The sequence below is a fragment of the Argopecten irradians genome, chromosome 10, assembly GCF_041381155.1.
Source record: "Argopecten irradians isolate NY chromosome 10, Ai_NY, whole genome shotgun sequence".
Classification (NCBI taxonomy): domain Eukaryota; kingdom Metazoa; phylum Mollusca; class Bivalvia; order Pectinida; family Pectinidae; genus Argopecten; species Argopecten irradians.
The window spans coordinates 39,912,823-39,927,362 of NC_091143.1; the positions used below are offsets into that span (position 1 = coordinate 39,912,823).

Genomic DNA, 14,540 nt, shown 5'->3' on the forward strand with positions numbered 1-14,540 from the left:
TTTATCTATAACAGTGAATTTCAAATTAATGACCTTAACCTTTATCTATAACAGTGAATATCAAACAGAATTACAAATCTTTTAAAACATTTTTTTTTTATTTCTAATTCAATTTTCCTTACCTTTGTATAAATTCTGGATAGAGTTTCTGAAAAACCTTTGTTGTAGCGATCACATCACTTGCACAGTAATTCATCAACTCCTGTGTACAAATTGTAGAAAACTCATAATTTATGAACTTGACGAAAATCATACCCAAAATGTTACACATAACTTATTTCCAAACTTTCACAGACATATTTCTGAACACATAATTTTGTAAAGATAATCTGAAAAAGATGGGCTATTAACAAATATATTAACAAACAAGCTTTTTACTGTGCCTTATGGCTTATTAGTTAACAAGTAACATATTACAGGAACTGAAGAACCAAAACCAAAAACAGATTTCTGTAAATCCAAGATTTCATAGAGAGGTTAACGTTTTGGAGCCTGCTGGACAGTGCTGGTAGGGTATCTAGCCAGAAACATATATACATAGAGATCAGCAACTCCTCAAATTTTACGATCGGCAGATGTACCTCTGTATGTGCTTAGGGATTTTTAGATAAACTCTTAATAGTTAAATACAGCAGAATAAATCAAAGTTTTCTAATTTTCAAAATGCACTTCCAGTTTTGAATGTCTGATTTTCAAAAAACCAAGTAAAATTGCTTATTTTCATGCTTTCAAAAATCATATTAAATAACATCAATTGGGACAACTGATCACATCAAACCATGATATTATGTTTAAACTTTGTGTTGATGCAAAAACATCATGTTTAAAAGAATACACTTAAAAGTATTTAGCCAAGGGAAAATGCTTATAAACCGGAGGCCCGCTGCCTGTCAACAAAGACAAAGAAGGAGTTTCCAATCTCTATGTATATGTTTCTGATCTAGCTAGGTAGAAATTTTTAAATTCTTTGTAGTTAAAGGGAGATAATCAACCGTATGATTTTATAATTTTATGAAAGTTAGAGGAAGATAATCAACAGCGCAATTATATGATTTTTTTGGAAGTCAATTAAGGGAGAAAATCAAGAGTAGGATTTTATTAATTTTTTGGATGTTAGAGAGAGATAATTAAGAGTGCAATTCTATGATTTTTATTAAGTGAAAGGGAGATAATCAACAGTATGATTTTATGAAATTTTTGGAAGTTAGAATGAGATAATCAAGAGCGCAATTATATTATTTTTTTGCAAGTCAAAGGGAGGTAATCAAGAGTACATTTAAAAAAAAAATTGGGGATGTTAGAGGGAGATAATCAAGAGTGCAATTCTATGAATTTTATCAAAAGTACAATTTAATGAATTTATTGGATGTTATAGAGTGATAATCAAGAGTATGATTTTTATGATTTTTTTGGAAGCAGAGGGAGATAATCAGGAATATGATTTTATCAATCTTTTGGATGTTTGAGGGAGATAATCAAGAGTGCAATTATACCATTTATTTAAGTCAAGGCGAGATAATCAAGAGTATGATTTTATGATTTTTTCTGGATGTTAAAGGATATAATCAAGAGTATGATTTTATGATTTTTTTTGCATGTTAGAGGGAGATAAGCAAGAGTGAAATTTATGATCTTTTTGGTAGTTAGAGGGAGATAATCAAGAGTGCAATTTCATAACAAGATGACAACCCTTACCTGAATTTTCAGCAAGATTTTAGACCTTTAATTTTTTATTCACATGTATGGGAGATGACCTTCTTCACAATTAGTGATGAATGTCTAGGCTTAAAAACTTCACTTAACCAGCACAATGGAAAACATTAATTGTTTGGTTTATCTGAAGTTAATTATGAGTCATTAACTGATTATGTTTTACAAGTTAAATTGTCAAGGCTTATTGTTACAAAAAAAATAGACATTTTGACTGAAGGGCTATGATTGATTACCTGGAACTTCGTCCTGACTTCTTCCATTGTCCCCTTAACAAAGATGTCCCTCTTCTCCTTCTTTAGGTCATCTCCTCCGATGTGAAGTTTGTGGACATCGTTCAGGTTGTTCAGTGTGCTGACCATCTTCCATTCATCATCAACCTAAGATGCCAAGCAAGAGTGAATTCAATGGTATCACCATCATCAACCTAAGATGCCAAGCAAGAGTGAATTCAATGGTATCACCATCATCAACCTAAGATGCCAAGCAAGAGTGAATTTGATGCTTCATCATTAACCTAAGATGCCAAACAAAAGTGAATGCAATGCTGCATCATCAACCTTAGATGCCAAACAAGAGTGAATTCAATGATATCACCATCATCAACCTAAACTGCCCCCATCCTTTTAGCCCCGCTATAGCCCCTTCTCATATAATCCCTCTCCCTAGAGTCCCTTTCCTAGAAATGTCCATTCAATTTGAAATCCACAAAACTCAATCACTGCGAAAATGTTTTGAAACAGAAATTGTGAAATTTAGTAACCGGGATAGAAAGTAGGTTTATGATGGTACCTTTTACAGTGTATCTTAGTCAGTTTACATACATGCATATGTTTGGTACGGGCCGTATGCTCCTGAACTTCCTTTCGATTGCTCGCTTTGTTGGTGGCCTGGTACAGAATTCTCTGGTATGTCGTCTGCCCACATACTGCGATGTGCATCGACATCGTGTCCAAAAATCGAAGTTTAGATTTCTGTAAAATGTTGATCAACAAATACACATACTGTAACGAAAAATACCATTAGTGATACCTGATAAAGTTTCTGCGGGACTATTGTTTCTATTGGTGATGGAATGACTTCAATTAAGAAATTATTTTTATTGTTTGTTGTTTACTGGTGTGTAAATTGCATTTTATGTACAGATATTTCAACATGACGCACGTTCATTCCTTATATTAACATTTCGACCAACCATTTCATTAATCATTAAGTGTTCAAGTGGAATCCCGGAACAGCTGGCTTCAATTTGGTGGGAAATGTCAATTTCAGAGAGTACACAAAATATAGTTCCACATTACCTTTATCTTTTTTCATTCCATTTATACAATATTGTTAAATATTTTATTTGCTGATACATAATTTAAAATTTACATTACATCAATACATGCAGAATATTGAAGATTTGTCATACAGATGCAATAGGTCTAATTGGATGCGCATTCACACTACTTGCAGAAGTCAGTGTTCCGGTGTGTGTATTCTTGCGCGGCAACCGCTGCGTTTACGCAAGTGTAAACAATTTCGCAGTTGGTAAGGTTATATAGTAAAGAGAAAACGGAAATGTAAATATAAGATGATTACTTTACTATCGTCATTTCAGCGGATAAATTACAAAGAGTTACGTTCCATCACCACTGGAGATACTAGGGCCGCTCAAACACTATCGGGTATCACCTGATACATGAATTAGCTCCATTCATTTGATTATCAAAACATTGATAACATGATCGACAATTGACCTTAACATTGACGAATGTTTACAATATGAAAGAAAATTTTGTGATTTTCAGCGTCATCCTCTTTGGGATGAAATTCCTCATTTAAGAAATTGCAAAGGATGACTTTGAGGGTGAATTTAGAAATAAATAAAAGAATAAAGAAATGACTCAAAATTTGAATTCCATAGACTGCTGGTCTAAAACAACATGGTGAATTACAGGGATTCATTTAACTATAAGTAAAGATTACTTCACCAAAAAAACATGAAAAATCAAAGGTAGCACAAAGCATGCCAATATCCACTGGACCTGTAGTAGGCTTAGTGCAGTTCGTATATTTTGATGTAGAACCTATGTCTCATGGTTCAATTTATCTATCTATCTAAAGATTGGTGTTTTCCTAGACCAGATTTGAATGTTGTAATAGTTACAGAGGTTCAATTTTTATGGTCATATAAGGACATGCCAGATTTGTTGGTGAAGGAAAGCCGGAGTATCCAGAGAAAAACCACCAACCAGCAGCCAGTACCTGGCAACTGCCTCACATGGGATTTGAACTTGCAACCCAGAGGTGGAGGGCTTGTGGTAATATGTTGGGACATATCTTCACCATTTGGCTATCCCAGCCCCAAACATTAGTACAGCACTGATATTATATATAGAAAGTTTCATGGAGCTAAGTTGAACAGTTGGAGTTAAAGCCTAGAGTAGTAATTTGGTCTTTTTGATTAAGTTTCCATGGTAACAGGAAAAATGTCAAAAATGGAAGGTCTCCAATAGCAAAAAGCAAAATTAGGGTACTAGCCTGATATCTACAGAAAGTTTCATCAATCTAAGTTGAACGATTTTAGAGTTCTTATAGCCAGGTCAATTAACTCAGACAGAGGGACGGACCCCAATTTAATATCCGTCACAAACATGTTTCTTGGCAGATACTATTTTGAGAAAAAATATTTTGAAAGAGATATAACCTCTATATTTGGAGGTTAGATAAGAATGATAATATTTTTTCTTCTGTTCTACAAATGTTCCTTTTTACAGAACTTTAAAAGTTAGATATGAATTTACTGTTATTATATAGAGCACTTACATCTAACATCCCCCGCGCGCTAGCATCCTGGCCATCAAAAGTGATTTGTATAAGTAATTTAACTTGTTTTCGAAATCGATGTACAACAAATAAAGTTTATATTTATATACCTCTAAGTAATACTGCTCCTTAACGTAAGAACGGTCAAACCCGACATTGTGTCCAATGACAAGTCGCTGTGGCCAGTCCTTGGCCGACTGACCATTACTATTAGGTCCAGACTCCAGAGGGATGAGGTCAGAAAGAAATGGCACCTTTGTCCAGCGATAGCGGTCCTTCAACACAAGTTCACTACACCAGGAGTACCTATAAATGTAATAGATAATATAAATATCATAACATAGCCTGACTGAGCATGTATGAACTTAAAATATTTTATAAGTAAAAAGCCACAATACAGATTTTATACATTCTAAAAATTGCTTCTTTTTGATGTTTAATAAATATGATCAGATAAAAATATATCTAAAATGTGTAAATAAAGTTACACATGTTTACAACAGCTGTCAGTACCTGGCAACTGTCCCACATGGGATTCAAACTCGCGACCCAGAGGTGGTGGGCATGGGGTAATATGTGGAGACATCTTAACCACAAGGCCACTAAGAAGTATAATGTACGTCAACATGGAAATCACCTGCAGTTTAGAATCTCGTACATTTGTAACTTAATTCAATAATTTGAATGAGGTTTTTTGCTTCCTGGGCCCAGTTTCACAAACATTCCTTAACTTTAAGAAATAACCCGTAACTTAAAATTCTCAATAGGAAATTTAAAGCAATACAGATTTTACGGAAAGCTCATTGAGTTCAGATTTTTTCCTTAACTTCAATAATGCTTTCCTATGGGGAATTTTAAGTTAAAGAATTCCTTAAAGTAAAGGAATGTTCATGAAATTGGGCCCTGATGACCAAACAATCATGATAGTGAGCAGATAAGTTCAGAAATATGGCCAAATTGTGCACATTAAGATAAAAGAATGAAACTTGGCACAAATGAAGTTTAGGCCAAAACAAATTGTTTTGGCCTCTGGGTCATCGTGTATTACCTCTATAACATCACTGGCAGCCATTTTCCAAGCCTAGAGTAATCTCCCTTAAACATTCACCGGTATTATGTGTCACAACTGTGGCCAAGGTACATACATGTATGTAGGATAATTACCTTCTGGAACTAGTATGTACCTCTAAATCCAGACTTACCAGTGTTTAGGCAACACAGCTGTGGCCAAGGTCAGATAATTACCTTCTGGAGCTAGTATGTACCTCTAAATCCAGACTTACCAGTGTTTAGGCGACACAGCTGTGGCCAAGGTCAGATAATTACCATCTGGAACTAGTATGTACCTCTAAATCCAGACTTACCAGTGTTTAGGCGACACAGCTGTGGCCAAGGTCAGATAATTACCTTCTGGAACTAGTATGTACCTCTAAATCCAGACTTACCAATGTTTAGGCAACACAACTGTGGCCAAGATACATACATGTATGTAGGATAATTACCTTCTGGAACTAGTATGTACCTCTAAATCCAGACTTACCAATGTTTAGGCAACACAACTGTGGCCAAGATACATACATGTATGTAGGATAATTACCTTCTGGAACTAGTATGTACCTCTAAATCCAGACTTACCAATGTTTAGGCGACACAGCTGTGGCCAAGGTCGGATAATTTCCTTCTGGAACTAAAACTTCTACATCAAACACTAGAACGTTCTCCTTGGGAAAGTCAACCTTCACAGCCTTGCCACTTTCACTGTCATATTTTGTCCATCCTGCAGACTTGACCCAGGTTTCCGGTTTTGGAGGAAACTTAAATTCTGGGTTAGCCATTAGTCTGGCTAGCTGTTGATAACCTTTGACCTGTTGCTGTGCCAAATTTTCCATGTGCTGTGCTATGTTACCCCCTTTAAGCTCTGGAATCTTCAAATTTACATCTGGTAATATAGTAGAATCTCGCCCCCACAAGCCATGTTCTGACAAATGTTTTTTAATTGTAGCCATGATTGGAACTTCATTACTTTCTTCATTTTTTTCAGTCCTATATTGCTCATTTTCTTTGCCAAATAGCTGCTCACGAAGACTAGGAGACAACATTTGAATGCCAATTTCATTTTTTCGAACAGTCCTGTTCTGTTGATCTTTCGAACATGTGCAACTTGCATGTACAGATCTACAAGGGTTGAAATGGATAGTTTCATATTTTTGACCTTTGATCTTTTGAACTTTTGACCTCCAGGGTCTGCTCAGTGACCCATATTTACACAGGGAAAAATGGGCCTGACCCATCAATGATGGAATCATTTTCGGTTGACTGCACATTTGGTCCGTTCAGTTGTTCTGACTTCGTCCCAGTGACTTGGATGTTTTATATAGGCATCTGCTTAGCCAGGCACCCATCAGAAAATCTAAGTACAGAAAACAAAATTAATTGAAAATAATGTATCAGTTTTAAGAATATAATGAGAAAAAATGGGAAAATAATATTTTTTCCAAAGGTAACATATAACAAATGAATGAACTTTACCGATACTCCAACATTTCCTCTTTCGCTGTATTCTGTATTTGCATATTACGAGGTTATCTGCCCTTACGGCTAGGTATTAATTGTGACGTCATGTCTATGCGAGCGTTAAATCATACATTTTGGAGAAAACAACATGAATTTCGCTCACAAAATCACAATGTAACAATAAGACCTCTCCTCAGGGGAGTTAACTCTGTAAAATATTTAAAGACGAAATTAACAAAGGTAAAATGAGCCTGCTGCCTAGATAAAAGAACAAATATTGTTAAAGGTAGGTTTCGCCCAACCAAATAAATATTTTTTTTTGTAAACACTGATAAGGGAAGAAAAGGTGAAAAAACTTATTAAAAATACCTCAATTTTATTTCTTAATAGGGATTGGATTTCGTAAACGCACCACATATTGAATATATTCTTAGCTGAATTGTTCCATACAAGCATGGTAAACACAAACACGAAATCCAATCCCTATATTTACACTCATACAACTTTTTTATTTATGTTTTATGCTATGAAATCGTCATTTGAATTTGACGTAATTATTCAATAAAAGTCGGTCAAAAGTGAGAGGAGCTCACTCAATTGAACAGCGAAAGATGACTCTTCACGTAAGGTAGAATTATTCATCTGCGACTACAATAAAGTTCAATATTTCATTGTAAAATAAACATGACAAACAAAGTAAATTTCAGAGAAAATTTTATTTCATCAGATCAGAACTTTAAATATATATTAAATTTTGCTAAAAGTTAATATATAGCGTAATAACATAAAGTATTTGTACTCGACCACATGTGTGAACTCGGTGACCGTTTTTGTACAGCAAGGCGAAGCTGACGCACGCTTACACACTGGAGTTTGCCGAAGTAGTCAAAACACTGATGTTCAAGTAGCTCAACGTGTTTGAGATTGTCGTCTGACTTGACGATATTACATCCTTGGGAGCCATGTGATTATATAATGTACGCTTAGATCCATCGCCATCTACAGACAGAACATTTTCAATGGGTACAATGTATTTGTGGTGACGCGTAACTGTCAATACGTGGATTACTAGCGGTGCATGTTTTATAATACACATGATTAAATTCTCAAAGAACAAAGACAAGAGGATATGTTTATAACTGACCTCTGTCAGAGGGTCTCACGTCCAAAGATGCGATCGTAGGATGAACACAGACACAGAGGTAATGTTTACATTTGACAGCACTGCACTTCGCCCCAGTCGGGATATTTTTCCCGTTTCTTTATACAATTGTTAATTTGAAAAATGTTGGTATCATATACAGTTTAAATATAAAACATATATGTATTGTTTACATTTTCCCAAAATTCTATACACGTAATGTTGTGTCAAAATGTTAACAAAGCCATGTATTTCTTTAAAAAAAAAAGTAGCCCCTTTACGTTGCATAGAACATTTTCATACGCAAGTTCAAAGTTCAATGTTACCATGCAGTTATGGTTAACAAAATCGGCTAGTACTTGCGTATAGTGAACAAGCCTAGCAAGTGTAAATATATGCATATGAGACTGGACAAATGTGTCTTGAATACAAAATTGAAGGAAATCCTTGATTTATTACAAACGTCAGGCTGACAGGATGGTATGCAAATGAAGCTTCGATGGATTGTGTTGTCGAAGTTTTGCGCATGTGCATTGTTACGCACTAAAAGTAAATAAAACGGCTGAACGAAAGCGAGTGAGATTTTTTTTTTATCAGAATCTGCATCAAAGAGTAGGAAATTCGAATGGAATCGGTAGCACCCTAGAATATCTCTAGGGAATGAAACTCAGAGATGGCATGTAGCAATAGAAGAAACAGAAGCCACATCTCAAGCGGAACTCGCCCGGATTCTGTTGCGAATTTCAATACATATGCCATGATGCTAGCAATTACATACAGTGACAGACTAACTACATATATGTTTGATGTACTAAGCTAGCGAGTGTAAGTAAGTAACTTGAAGTGTTATAGATTATATGACATGTACAAACAATCCATCGTACTTAGATTTGTTGTTGGTTTTTTTTTACTAAACATGCCGTGGCAAGACTGTCACTTCTATCTGACATTTTGTTGCACACTTCCATTTGTTGATGCGGCCTCGTTTTGGAAAAAATACGTCATTTTTTATGTAAAGCTTGACTGCGCACTATTTTTTGAGGAGTATTTTCCTGGTCAAGCTAGGCAACTAACTACCCATATTGTTCGCTGTATGCATCGAAAATGATCTGAAGATTAATAATTGATTATATCTATGTACAGGATAAATTTCAATAGTCTTTATATTTCATTGGGAGAAACCTACCTTTTATGAAAAAAGACAGCATTCAAAGTCTCATTCAGTGAATTTTAACTAATGTCATCTTGTTCTCAATTTTCAATAATGACATTACTACAAAGGTCAATAAATCTGTAATTTGTTGTCATTAATTCTGATTTTTAAACTTGCCCATGATTCTATGCAGCCTAGTTTCATTAACCGAAGTAAATATTTATTCATATGGACTATTTGCAAAGGCAATAAGTCTATGGTATATTTGAACAAGCCTGGCATAATGCAACGTAATGTTTAAAAGATGTCTTGTTTTGCTACACCTCTAGTTAACATTTATTATTTTAACTCATGCAGACGCCTGTATTTCAGTACTAAGATTAGACTGCACAGTACAAGTACTGTAGGTTACGCGTTGGATTAACTGACGAAGCATTCTCTAAATACGGTATTTGACCTGGCAAGACTGGGAAAATTAACTTCTGTATGATGTCTCAATCTTATCTTTCATGACACTCACCACAAACTACAACGTACTCATAGCATCATCTTTTTTGGGTGGATGCCGCCATGTTGTTTTGTTTGGGGGATTTCTTCTCAATATATATAGTAACACAAAATTAAGCATTATGATTGGTTCATATATTTAGACATGAAAAAGTGGCAGAGAGAAATCATGTACACCGTCCCCGTTCCCGTCCTTACCCCAATACTTCGGGGTCCCCATCTCCTCTGGATTTCGTTGGAGTAATCCAAGCTAAGGATGCAGGTAAAGTTACAAACCATCACATGGAATTCTTCACCCTGTCCCGATTTTGAGCTTAAATCCCTCTCTCTTCTGACCTTTATCACATTGAACTTTCATTGTACATGTACAGTACTAGTACATTTGTAGTTTTTATACCAGAAACACATGTTTCTGTTTATACTGAATTACCACTTTCTGCTATGATTAATAAACATTGCCACCTCCAAAAATACTTGAACCTTCTCCAACAGTGTCAATTTGCAATTCCCTTGCTCACAATCATTCAATCTGATTAAAATACATATCCTTATAACCACTCCGTTCAATAGAGCATCTGACAACATCCCATATAAGGGGTCATGTTCGGATGACCATTTTTACCATGTGCACATTAGATGAAATGCATTTTCTACACATTGCTATATCAATTGATAACTCCATTTCGTCCCAGTATATATATATACAGTTAGCTTTGTTGTGTTCTTTGGGCGAGATGAATATATACACGAAATACATGTAACTTTGACAGCTTTTTCAAACTACATGTATTTCGTACCCAGTCAAGATTCTGGCGGCAGAAATTTGATTGGTTATTTCCAGAGGTCACCAGGATAACTCCTAATATGATGTTGTCAGATCCTCTTATCAAACATAGTGGTAATAAAGATCTGTATTTTAATCAGATTGAGTATCTGAGGCCTAGAATTCTAACACTTCAACGGAAGAAGTTAGATAAGAAAAAAGCACGACCTTTACTATACTGTAGACTGCTTGTACGTCATCTCTGCAACAGATTTTGCATGCATGCAGCAAGTAACTACTGAAATCTTTAAAATAGTTTTGAAATTCCTATCATACAATTGATTATCAGAATGGAAAAATATGGAAAGACTTTTAAGCATTTGATATCCACCAAAGTTCATGATTCTGTTGATTGCAGCGTTACATGAAATTCCCGATTGAAAATAATGTCTGCAATTACGAGAAAAGTAAAAGTTTTCGCTGACATTTGACACAATAATAATATTATCATGTAAAATTAAATTCCAAATCTTATAGTACCAAAATTATTACTGTATCTTATTTTATTGTCGATTAATCGGTAATAAATGAAATTTCTGGTACGGAGACCGGGAGCGGGAGCAGAGTCGGCATACACGAAATAAAACGCCATAACCCAAAAGTATCATTCGGCAAACCTCGGCCGATTCCGGTACCCTACATCTGGTACAGGAATCGGCCGAGGTTTGCCGAATGCCAAAAGTACTTAATAACGACAAGAAACGACAACAGACAACAACACGTTAAATACAAGGAAAAGTTAGTGACAACACAAGATATGTTATTCAGTACATTAAAATGAATATTTTTACCAAGTTTTATGAAGATTGGAGCAAAAATGAAGGAATTAGAGCGATTTGAATATTCGGAAATCGGCCGCTGGTCAACGATAGTCCGCTAAACCTGCCTACAGTATATTATAAGGCTTTTTTTTTGCCTAATATATAGTCAGCTCGCGGTACCTCTTGAAAATGTGAAATCGTAGGACAGTCCAATCCCGCTACACATAGGCTTAATACTGAAGAGCACACACGTGTGTATATTATCAGTGTGATTACAGTTCGCGATTGTATTTATTGTTATGTAAACATATGGTGTTTATCAAGGACGTATATGAGACTTACTTATAAATCCTTGTGTTTATATATACTTCCCATATGTTATCTTAGGAAATGCACTATTATATGTTTTTTTTTATTGTACATTTTTGTATAAAATATTTGCGTATATTTTCGAGAGCATGAATGTGTCGTCTATCTTTGGCGAGGATGGACTGATCAATTCGGATACTATCAAAGAATTTGATTCAGTATCAAGCAAAATCGACGATATGTATGGTGAACGTATGGGTACATATTGGTCTGAAAAAAACTTTACAAACTATCCGGCGCAGGGTGGTTGAGGCCCGAGTACGATGCCCCCATATACCCAAAGAATATACTCAAACAATATTTGAGACCCCCGAACCCCCCAAACACCAGAACCTTGCGCCTTCGGGCGCTCGCAAATTCATCAAAATATCAAAATGCATCGTAAAACTCATCTTAGCCAATCTAAATCATAATATTTTTCCCGAACCCCCCAAACACCAAAATCTCGCGCTTTCGGGCGCTCGCAAAATCATCAAAATACATTGTAAAACTCATCTCACTCATTCTAAATCGTAATATTTTTCTCGGAGTTGACCCCCAGACCCCAAAATCACGCGCCGAATTTGGCCAATTTGCGTATTCGTTAATTTCCATTTAGCGACCCCACTGTCTATAGATGTGTACAAGGATTATATCTAATGATATATGAAAAAAGTATATATGGTTGTGTGTTGAATCAATTTCCTCCTGTAGGTGCGGCGCGGCGTGGGGGTGGGGGTTTACAAAATATTAAGGACCTTTGCCAACACCAACATATATAGGACCTGAGTAGAACCACGTCCACGTTCGTAGGGTCTGGAAATATACTCGTGTATTGAGTATGGCCGAGAGTTCTACACCGACTATAATGATGTTTACACAACAATGGCGTAGACAAACAGTATCGAGACCCTATGCACTCGTACACAAGCGTGTACAGGCGTGTGTGAGTCGTCGATCTGTTGTCGGTAGTAAACCTGACCAGTCGCCGATCTAGTTCGAGTACTATCGAGTTCAAAACACTGTTTATCGACTATATTTTCCTTAATCTAGATACAATGAGCCGACTTGATTCGGACGCTCATGATCAACTCACACCGATCTAGAATCAAGTATCGCGGTGTAGCAGAAATATATATACATATGTATATATGTTTCTGGGTGTAGCTACACCCTGTGTAAACCGTCTACACTTCCTACAGGGGTGGTGCAGGCGGTGTAGAAGGGAAACATGGCGTCATGAATGATAGAATGCATGTAAATATGTATTCAATGTGACCTCCGGCACGGGAGAAGATTTATAGGATAGGCTTGCCTGTTGTCTGATCCCTTTGTTATCAATAAAATATGTTAAATGAATGCACGTGAGCGAAGAAATACATTTTCATACTCCACTAAATATGTCAAAACTAATCATGCAAAATAAATGGAAAATTGTATTTACTTTTTTGTTGTTTCGTGATACCAAAATTATACAAAATTAACGCTGTGATAATGCTATATATATATAAAATGAAAGTCTAACCGAGACTGTACTATAGGCATATTTTTCAGCATTGTTTATATTAAATACGACAAACTATGCATGAAAATCATCTGACAAGCATGTGGTGGTCTAATTACCTCATAGCGATGCCAATCCATCATCAGATATTTTTTACACCGTGGGACTTGATTCGGTGGCTATATTGTGATGACGTCAGGTGGTGCAAAAGTGTGAAAGGTGTATCCAAATCAAGTCGGCCCATTGTAAAACTCCTTTAGCTGGATGATATTTACATTTATATATTATTCAGTAAATCTCCTTTAGCTGGATGATATTTACATTTATATATTATTCAGTAAATCTCCTTTAGCTGGGTGATATTTACATTTATATATTATTCAGTAAATCTCCTTAAGCTGGATGCTATTTCCTATGGAAGGTATAGTGAAAGTCTATGTGTTACATTAATTCAGGTTAATATAACCGATAAATGATTAAAAGAAACTAGACGGATTCGCCTTTAGGTGGATGATATTCTGTGCCATCGCCATCAGATGCATGTTGGAGCTCGTTATATTTATCAGGAAGGTACGTTACACCCAAAAACCTTAACCATAGTTTAGATTAAGGTGTGTCCAAGGCTCGGTTATAAGTCCCATTTATCAATCAGTATTAGGTTGAGATATCCGAGGATTGTAAAATAGTGGCAGTATGATTCCTTTTGTTGTGATACTTGTGTGTGTGTCAATGACTTTAGGATATGACGAAAGTGACGGGAAATCAAGTTTACGAAGTTACCTGGTTACCGATCCCGATCGGGAGTGCTTCGAATTCGTCGACATTCCATCCTCGGAAGTGGAACTATATAATGAAAAGATAAAAAAGGCGACCAAGTTAATATATGTTAATGTCAACTACAATGGACAACGATATTCAGTAATAAAAGTTCTTGAGCACAGTGCAAAATATTTGATAAAATTAGCAAAGTTTGAGGAATTTACAGGATATCTCCATCATTTTCTCCCACCAGGATGTGAACTTTTAAGCATGACCTTAAACGCAGCAGGGAACTGTTACGTTATGTATCCGGAGTTAGAGGGATATTCGGTGGTCAAGAGACTGGTATGGTATGACTTCTATGAATCAGCAATGAGCCGTTCCGAACCAATAGGACAAGGGTCTATGGTCTGCATCAAACGAAACTTCTTTGGTGGATCTTCTAACAACTGTGAAAGGAAAGATGGACAATTTGAACACATTGAAACACCTGAATCTATCCCACTTAT

The 14,540-nt window shown here is 35.8% G+C and overlaps 1 protein-coding gene across 2 annotated transcripts in view; it reads right to left on the reverse strand.

Annotated features, from left to right (window-relative positions):
• The window catches only part of LOC138333885 (DNA polymerase subunit gamma-1-like), a 46,147-nt gene extending 32,644 nt beyond the window's left edge, over positions 1–13,503 (reverse strand). Inside the window, exons 1-6 of one of the 2 annotated variants that reach the window (XM_069282531.1) lie at positions 13,392–13,503; positions 6,157–6,931; positions 4,632–4,827; positions 2,535–2,684; positions 1,947–2,090; positions 123–202 (exon numbers count right to left, since the gene is read on the reverse strand). In XM_069282531.1, the coding sequence (XP_069138632.1) occupies positions 123–202; positions 1,947–2,090; positions 2,535–2,684; positions 4,632–4,827; positions 6,157–6,845 (1,259 nt within the window). In that variant the 5' untranslated portion in view covers positions 6,846–6,931; positions 13,392–13,503. Of the gene's footprint in view, positions 1–122; positions 203–1,946; positions 2,091–2,534; positions 2,685–4,631; positions 4,828–6,156; positions 6,932–9,849; positions 9,924–13,391 lie in introns of those variants that run through there. The other variant, XM_069282530.1, reaches the window with a different exon arrangement.
• Between the last annotated feature and the right edge of the window lie 1,037 nt (positions 13,504–14,540).